Raw genomic sequence first — 9,826 nt, 5'->3', positions numbered from 1 at the left:
ACCTCAAGAATAAAAATCAGAAAGTGAAAATAAATAATACATGTAATAGAACTCAAAAAAAAATGAATCTTCGGCCGTTCTTTTTTTTTTTTTTTTAATTAATTATATTATTTAAAGTTTTATTTAAAAATTATTTTTAAAATCATTTTTTTTTTGGTGAGGATTTTTAAAAGCATTAACCGTCATTTTAAGTAAACATGTCTTTTTGAACATAATTACATAATTTTGTATTATTTAAGGATCTAATTGCATTTTTTTGAATTCAATAACTTAATTAAATTTTATTGTGGAAATGGATGGCATATTTAACACTTATATTCCCAAAAAATATAATACTGAGTACAATGGACTATACTCCACTATTCCTCCACCTATTAAAAAAAATTACTAGTCAAAGTGTGTGGTGTGTGCAGTCTTGGCATTTGACTTGTAATTAAAAATTGCTCAAGAAATGGCGAGGCTGTGGGATGAGTTCAATATGCATACTTGTTTCAACATTCAAGGATCAGCAAAAGAAGATGAAGGCAAACAAGACTATAATGTTTTCTTTCTCTATTTCTATCTGCAGCCAGTCAATCTCTGTTTTTCTCCTTCCATTTGTGTTGCTCATCTTCTTTCTTCCGCCATCTTCACCAGCTCCTCCCAATCACAATGGGCTCTACAGGGACTCGCAGCAGCTATTATCGTTCAAAGCTACCATTTTTAACCAAACACCATTTCAGAACTGGGTATCATCCTCCACAAATCCCTGTAGCTTCACTGGTATTACATGCAAAGGATCAAGGGTCTCTTCTATAAATCTCACACACACTATGCTCAGCATAGATTTTGGGATGGTTTCTGCTTACTTGCTCAGTCTTGAAAACCTGGAGAGCCTTGTGTTGAAGAAAGCCAATCTCAGTGGCTCACTCGCTTCTGCCTCAAAATCCCAATGCGCTGCTTCTTTGAGGTACATAGATCTAGCTGAAAACTCCATCTCAGGGCCTGTTTCTGATATCTTTAGCCTTGCTCGTCAGTGCTATAATCTTAAGTTGTTGTCTCTGAAGGGTAATAAATTATCAGGAAAAATTTGGGAATTGAGGTTTATGAATTTGTCATATTTGGACCTTTCTGCCAATAATTTCTCTGAAAATTTTCCTCCATTTCAAGACTGCTCTAGTTTACAACATCTTGATTTATCATCCAACAAGTTTAGTGGTAATATTGATGCCTCCCTTTCTTCATGCTCCAACCTCAGTTTCCTCAATCTCTCCAACAATAAACTCTCTGGTGAGTTGCCTGTTGAAACCCTACTAAATTTGACTAGCTTGAAGACATTGGTTTTATCATTCAATTATTTTGTTGGTGGCTTGTCTGAGTCATTTTCTAGCTTGGTAAACTTAGAGACCTTAGATTTGAGTTCTAATAATGCGTCTGGTTTGATACCCTCTGGGATTTGTAAAGACCCTAAGAATAGCTTGAAAGTGTTGTACCTTCAGAATAACCTGTTTACTGGTCCAATACCTGAAAGTCTAAGTAACTGTTCCCAATTGGAATCTCTTGATCTTAGCTTTAATTACCTTAATGGGAAGATACCATCTGGCCTCGGGTCCTTGTTGAAGCTTAAGGATTTGATAATTTGGATGAATCAGCTTGAAGGGGAAATCCCAAGGGAGCTAATGTACTTGCAGTCTTTGGAAAATCTGATTCTTGATTTCAATGAATTGTCAGGGTCAATGCCTGAAAGTCTCAGCAACTGTACTAATTTGAAATGGATTTCTTTGTCGAATAATTTGTTGAGTGGTGCTATACCAGTTTCATTAGGGACCTTGTCTAATCTATCCATTCTAAAGTTGGGAAACAACACCATCTCTGGGAACATACCTGCTGAGTTGGGACATTGCCGCAGCTTGTTATGGTTGGATCTCAACACCAATTTCTTGAACGGTACTATCCCACCCGCTCTGTTCTTACAATCTGGCTTTATTGCAACGCCATTACTTACTGAGAAGCAATATGTGTATATTAAGAATGATGGAAGTGAGCAGTGCCACGGAGCAGGAAATATACTCGAATTTGGTGGGATTACACAGGATCGCCTTGACAGGATTTCAATGAGGAACCCCTGCAATTTTACTAGAGTCTACGAGGGCATTACACAACCAACATTTAACCACAACGGATCCATCATTTTTCTTGACCTTTCTTACAATAAGTTGGAAGGCAGTATTCCAAAGGAATTAAGTTCCATGTACTATCTCTCTATTCTGAATTTGGGGCATAATGATCTCTCTGGTCCAATACCTCAAGAACTTGGAGACTTGAAGAATTTTGCAATTCTTGATCTGTCGCACAACCAACTCAATGGCTCAATTCCACAGTCATTGACCAGCCTCACATTTCTTGCGGATATTGATCTGTCAAATAACCACCTTTCTGGAATGATACCTCAATCAGCTCCTTTTGACACATTTCCAGATTATAGGTTTGCTAATAATTCTGGCCTTTGTGGATACCCCCTTGCTCGGTGCGTTGCAGAATCAAATTCAAGTTCAAGTTCTAAGCCTAGCAGATCAAAGAAAAAGCATTACATCATTATACCTTGTGCTGTAATTGCAGGAGTACTTATTGGGTTAGTAATTCTGTTACTTGTGTTCAGACGTGGAGTGGAAGGGAGAGAGGACAATGATGAAGAAGAATGGAGTATCATTTCACTTCAAAGGTTGGAATTCAATAAATGGGAAATCTTGGCCAGTCTGACAGATGAAAATTTGATTGGAAAAGGAGGGTCGGGAAAAGTATATAGAGTGATCACAAGGCAAGGCCAAAGTGTTGCAGTTAAAAGTATATGGGATGAACAAAAGCCAGGCCACGGGTTGGAGAAACAATTCCTAGCAGAGGTTAAGATCCTTGGGGAGATTAGGCACTACAACATAGTGAAACTGTTGTGCTGCATCAAAGGAAAGAAGAAAAGGCTTCTTGTGTACGAATACGTGGACAATCAATGTCTTTATAAATGGTTGCATGGAAAGAAGAAAGGTTTAACATTTGTTGAAAGTTCTACTCAGGTCTTGCACTGGGAGAGAAGGCTAAAAATTGCCATTGGAGCTGCACAAGGGCTTTGCTATATGCATCATGATTGCAATCCACCCATTGTTCATCGAGATATCAAGTCCAGTAACATTCTCGTCGACTCTGACTTCAATGCCAAGATTGCAGACTTTGGACTGGCAAAGATGATGGCGAGTGAAGGAGATCCAGAAACAGCATCTGCTGTTGTGGGAACCTTTGGTTACATTGCCCCTGGTACGTTTTTATATCTTCAAAACTTCAATTGCTTTTGCGTCTTATACTCACAGAATGACATTGTATCAAAATGCAGAGTATGGCAACACAAGAAAAGTGAATGTTAAGAGCGACATCTATAGCTTTGGTGTAGTACTCTTGGAATTGGCAACTGGAAAAGAAGCTGTTACTAGAGATGAGGACATGAACCTAGCACAATGGGCACACAAACACCAAAGAGACGGAAATTCAGCTGTAGATGTCCTGGACAAGGAGATTAAGGATCCACGTTATTTGGAGGCAGCAACCACCGTTTTCAAATTAGGCCTTGCGTGTACTTTGAGTTCACCTTCAAGCAGGCCATCCATGAAAGGCATTTTGCAGATTCTTCAAAGATGTAGTGACAATAGCCATTTGTTATCACACAGCTGATGAGCATTGTAACAAGAATAGGTTTCAACACTCTTTCGGTAAGCACCCATAATCATGCAACTCCTCTTTCCTTTCTTTAAAGATGTGCTGTTATATACCCAGACTTGGGGAATGAGAATTAGGTGCATCTCCTAGATGGGGATTCATTCTGCTTGGCAAAAATTTAGCTGTCTTCTTTCTTCTATCAATGATACTTTTTTCTCATTTAAAGGCTAGCTGTTGTAAATCTTGTAATGCTTGTATATGATTTATATAAAATATATAATTATTAATAAGTATTAGTAGCATGGTGAGGTGAGAGAGTTAGGTAGAATTGGTAAATATTTATTTAGATATCATTGACTCCAAGACCAAGACCAAGTCCAAGTCCACCCAACTTTTATTTCATATTTTCACATTAAGCAATAGACCAAGTCAGCCTCTTTTAGTGAACAAAAGTCAATGATGAGCAATATAATAGACCAGGAAGACCAAGGATCCAAATGCTCCTCTGCATAATACTACATTAACAGCTTAGAAGCAGCATCTTTGAATGAGTGATGAGGGAAACCCGCAGTCACTACCCGAGGATATGCACTGGATAAGTCCCGCCTTGTGATCCTAACCGGCAAAGGACCACAGGAGGTAAACCAGCCTAGGTTGCCTTACTTTCCTATAACTGACCGGCTCAAACCAAGAAGCAGCCGGCAACTTTATATATATGGATCATCTATATCATATATTCAAATGCATTTTGGTTTTCCCTCTTATTAGCTTAATTAACTGTTTGAAAATGCTGCAGCCTCTTCATCATGCCTTCTTATTCCTCATCCTCCTTTTTTCCCAAGCAAATTCAGAATCTTCAACCACTGAAAGGGCTATTTTACTTAGCCTAAACCAACACTGGGGAAATCCATTTGACCAATGGAACTCCACTTCCTGGCCGTGCGAGTGGCCTTATATTTCATGCGTCCAAGGAAGCGTCACAGAGATATCACTCCCCGGAATGGAAATTGGATCATTCCCCTCAACCATTATATGCCAGCTCAAAAACCTTACTTCAATCAATTTCAGTACCAATAGTCTCAATGGAACTATACCAGCTAGTCTCTCCAGCTGCTTAAAGCTTGAAACATTGAGTCTGAACACGAATTCTTTGACAGGAAAAATACCAGGTGAGTTGTTCTCCATGAAAAGGCTGCGTTGGTTAAGTCTTCGCCAAAACAAGCTGTCCGAGATGCCAACACCCTTGGTGCCTAACAGCTTGGAATATCTTGATCTTTCAAGTAACCAATTGAATGGATCAATACCTGATGATATAGGAAATTTATACAATCTGCTCTCCCTAGATCTGTCCATGAATTCTTTTAGTGGCCCAATACCTGCCAGATTGCTAGGATTGCATAAACTGACTCATCTTTCACTTGCTTTTAATAGTTTGACTGGTGAAATACCTGGAAAACTGGATTTATTTTATCTGAATGACTTAGATCTTTCTCATAATCATCTTAGTGGAGCGATTCCAAACGGTTTTGGAGAATTACTGGAATTGAATTCTATGGATGTATCTCATAACCAGTTATCTGGAGACATATGGGAAAGTGTTAGCCATCTGGGGGCTACACTGAAGCTTAGTATTTGTATGAACAACCTTTCTGGAAGAATCCCTAATAAACTAGTGAATGGAAGATTTACATTTACCTGCTTTGATCAAGCTAATATATGTTCAGATGTATTAACTGAGGGATTGCAACCATGCTCTTCAGATCGGTGTTCTGATTATACAATTCGACAATACATGAATTGCAGTTCCATGCCTAGTAAATCAAAGAAAAAGAGTTACATCATTATAACTTGTGGTGCAATTGCAGGGGTACTTATTGGGATAGTAATCCTGTTACTCGTGTTCAGACATGCAGGGGAAAGGAGAAAGAAAAATGATGGAGAACAATGGAGTGTGATTCCATTTCAAAGGTTGGATTTCAATAAATGGGAAATTTTGGGTGGTTTGACAGATGAAAATTTGATTGGAAATGGAGGGTCAGGAAAAGTATATAGAGTGATCACCAGGAAAGGCCAGAGAGTTGCTGTTAAAAGTATAAGGCATGAACAAAAGCAAGGGCAGGGATTAATGGAGAAACAGTTCCTAGCGGAGGTTAAGATCCTTGGGAGAATCAAGCACAACAACATAGTGAAGCTGTTATGTTGCATCAGAGGGAACACTACAAAGCTTGTTGTGTATGAATACATGGACAAACAATGCCTTCATAAATGGTTGCATGGAAAGAAGAAATGCTTAACTGCTCAAGTCTTGCAGTGGGAGAGAAGGCTAAAAATTGCCATTGGAGCTGCACAAGGCCTCTGCTATTTGCATCACAATTGCAGCTCACCCATTGTTCATCGAGATATCAAGTCCAGTAACATACTCGTCGACTCTGACTTCGATGCCAAGATTGCAGACTTTGGACTGGCAAAGATGCTGGCGAGTCAAGGAGATCCAGAAACAGCTTCCGCTGTTGTGGGAACTTTTGGTTACATTGCTCCGGGTAAGTTCTTTATATCTCCATCATTTCAATTCCCACTATTTTTTATACTCTCGTAATCACATATATAGCATGGGGTTGTAGAATATGGCAACACAAGAAAAGTGAATACGAAGAGTGACGTCTACAGCTTTGGTGTAGTGCTCTTGGAATTGACAACCGGGAGAGAAGCTGTGAGTGCAAATGAGGAGATGAACCTGGCACAATGGGCACACAAACACCAAAGAGAAGGAAACTCAATTGTAGACGCCCTGGATGAAGAGATCAAGGACCCATGTTATCTGGAGGCAATGATCGCTGTTTTCAAATTAGGCCTTGCGTGCACTTTGAGTTCCCCTTCAAGCAGGCCGTCCATGAAAGATATTTTGCAGATTCTTCAAAGATGCAGCGAAAACAGTCATCAGTACTGAGTGAATGGTATGCAACATTTCCATTTTCCTTTTGAATGGACTTGTCCCATTATGATGTAATCTTTGCAATGGTTTGTTTAATGTGACTATGACCAATTTGGTGGTGACAATTATGCAGGATCCCCTAGAAGGCATCATAATGGAACTCCATTTTCTTTCCTTGATTTCTTAGATGTTAACAAACACAAAAGAAGAATATACTTTCTGTGGCACAATAGTAATTATATTGGAGTGCCAAAATCAATAATATCCACAGGGAAACAGGTTTATTTATTTCCCCAGAGAGAGTGGATTAGAACAAAATGGATGCCTTACCCATGTGTACTGTTATGATACAGAAACCAATAATTATTATTGAGTTAATACCCAAAAACGGTGGTAGTTTTTCTGGATTTCGTCCTAAACGATTTTTGTGATCTAATGTAGTCCCAGACTTGTATGTTTTTGTTCAATGTAATTCTCCTTTGCTATTCTATCCTTTTATCCAATTTGTGTTAAATAGAATGTCAATTTGGTAATTTCAATATTTACCTCTCATTTACCCTCTTTAATTTGTCATTCTTTTCAAATTTCTTATCTTCCTCATTCTTAATGTTTAAACTATTCTCTACTAGCAATGTTAATCCTTTGCATAAGATGGGATTTTCCATGTAAGTTTAAGATGATAAATGAGAGACAAATATCGCAATTACCAAATTGACATTCTATTTAACACCAATGGTATGTACGGAATAACAAACGGTGGACTACATTGAGCAAAAACACAGAAGTCTGAGACTAAATTGGATTACAAAAGTCGTATAGGACTAAATTGAGAAAAACCATCATAGGTATTAACTCAATTATTATTTTATTTTATTTTGCACTTGTGCCATTATATGCATGGCAGATAAAGAAAAAGTATAGATTTTGCAGAGTTGTTGCAACTTTTAGTAGATTGTTGTCTTGTTGACATAACATAGCATAGCAAATTAAGTTATGGCAAGGAGCCAAGAAGGTGGCAGTAAAGGGACTGTACATATGGAGAAGGTGAGATTTAGTGAAGTCAGAAGAAGTTGGAAGCAGATCAGAGGCATATATGGAGGCACATACTGGATACTGAATGAGGATTAAGGAACATCAAATATGAGGTTTCTGATGCATTTTGCTTTTAGCTTTTAGGCATCAAATAGTGAATCATCAATGGCTTTTTTGGTCTTGCTGCATCTTGACCCTGACTGTGTACTGTGCTGCATATTTTATAGTTTCTTGTTTTTCTTGAACAATATCCAATGTTTTTATAATATTATTACGAGAGTAATTCAAATTCAACTTGATTGTATAAAATCATAAGATACTTGATAAGAATTTGATTCTTAATTTGTCCATGGACCAGGCCGGCCCAGTCTAGCCCGTTAGCCATACATTTAAATATATATATATACTACACGGCAATTTATATCGTGCACCAGGGCGCGCATTGCATTGTGCGTCCTAATGCAAAACGATATTGTTTTGAAATTAATTTTTTTTGTTGGGAATTCTGCTTTTCTGTGTCGATTGTTAATTATATTAAATCTCATGTTTTAAAAATGTACATAATTGTATATTAAAATATACATAATTGTATAAAAAAAAAATACACATACTTTACACTACTCAAATAGAGTGAGCATGTATAGCAGCATACATACATATACTTAGGTATTAAGGAAAAGAGTGTGAGCGTGTACATGTGCGATTAGGCATAGATTCCATCCTCTTCATTCAAAGTTGATCAGCTGGTAAAGTAAAAGCACAAAAAGATTATCAATGAACGTGAAAGGATGAGTTTTTGTTTCTGTAAAGTCGCAATAAAAAAGCTTCAATCACTCTCTTTTATAAAGCCACTATACATTAAATACTCTCTTAGATTGGTTAGCCCTATTTATTTATTTAATTTTTTTAAATAACGATAAAAATTGCAGTTATTATCTGGTGATGTATAGAGGTAAGTCACACAAGAGAAGTAAATTGCACTAGAAAGATTATGTGCGATGTACTTAATTGACCAATAGGGTTTTGGGAATAATCAAATTTGTGACCTTCTGGTATGAGAATTATGTTAAACTGACTCAACCACTGCACCTTTATCGATACCAGTTATTTTATATCTTATTCTAATAATTAAGTTATTTATTTTGTAAAAAGTCATATAGTTTTACCCAATATTAAATCTAACTTTTATTGGATAAATGAGGTTAACTTTTACTGATTGTATATAATAGTAGATGAACAAAACTGTTGTATACGTACAATTTGATTAGTTAACTTGTGGCAAGATAATTAGTTGGAGTGACTGATAAATAGAAAATGTCATAAAGATATGTTAGAGCATACACCAAATATTCCCTTTGTTAATGCATGAAGATGAACAGCTTTTGGCTCAAAAGTTTGTTCATATTGTCTAAGTTAATGTTCTGTGTATTAAATGTGTACTGTGTAAGTGAATTTACACATAATTTAGTAAATTCACACATTTTATAAATCTCCCGTCATAATAATCCGATGAAGATTGTTGAAGAATGAAGTATTATTAAAAAAAAAAAAAAAAAAAAAATTAGGGTTATTGTCTCACACTTTCACTCAAAAATGTTAGATAACTCATTTTATATAACTAAACGGTGAAACGATCGACAAATTTAAATATCTTATGTTCCATCAATACATAAAAGTCAACAAACACCTAATTACCTATATTAATCAAACTCGTTTCCTAAAGTCTAGCTAGACATTACATGATTACAATACTTAATTCTCAATATATAATTATAATATAATTATATTCATAATTAATAATAATAAAGAAAAAACATTACATTAACATCCCATATTAGCTATGATCTATAAGAATTTGTGGGGCAGTATATAAATTCAAAGGACTCTCTCATTTATTGGATTGGTCTTTTAGGATAGACTCTTTAATTTATGAGAAAGCTCGTAATTGCTACTGAATGTGTGCTTTAAGTGAAGTTAACTTTGTGACTTTAAACAATAAAAAAAAATTATAATAAGATAAAATAGTATAAGTTGTTTTAAATTGAAAAATCAATAAATAACTCTTACGAAGAGTTGAAATTTTAGGGTGCACAATGAGAAAGTGGCCAATATTCGTCTATAAGGACTATCATTCATAGCTTGGTATTTTGGGAAAGAGTTAATTGTGTTAGACTGTTAGTT

The 9,826-nt window shown here is 36.3% G+C and overlaps 1 protein-coding gene across 1 annotated transcript; it reads left to right on the top strand.

The window, feature by feature from the left end:
• The first annotated feature begins 443 nt into the window (after nucleotides 1-443).
• LOC109185793 (systemin receptor SR160-like) lies at nucleotides 444-7,895 on the top strand. Its single transcript, XM_019335741.1, has 6 exons — nucleotides 444-3,285; nucleotides 3,362-3,691; nucleotides 4,253-4,320; nucleotides 4,478-6,221; nucleotides 6,303-6,621; nucleotides 7,544-7,895. Exons 1-6 carry the CDS (start codon nucleotides 468-470, stop codon nucleotides 7,578-7,580), a joined length of 5,316 nt encoding a protein of 1,771 aa, XP_019191286.1. The 5' UTR covers nucleotides 444-467; the 3' UTR covers nucleotides 7,581-7,895.
• Nucleotides 7,896-9,826: the final 1,931 nt, after the last annotated feature.

The sequence above is a fragment of the Ipomoea nil genome, unplaced genomic scaffold (assembly GCF_001879475.1).
Source record: "Ipomoea nil cultivar Tokyo-kokei standard unplaced genomic scaffold, Asagao_1.1 scaffold1361, whole genome shotgun sequence".
NCBI lineage: Eukaryota > Viridiplantae > Streptophyta > Magnoliopsida > Solanales > Convolvulaceae > Ipomoea > Ipomoea nil.
This window is presented reverse-complemented; position numbering and strand designations above follow the sequence as displayed.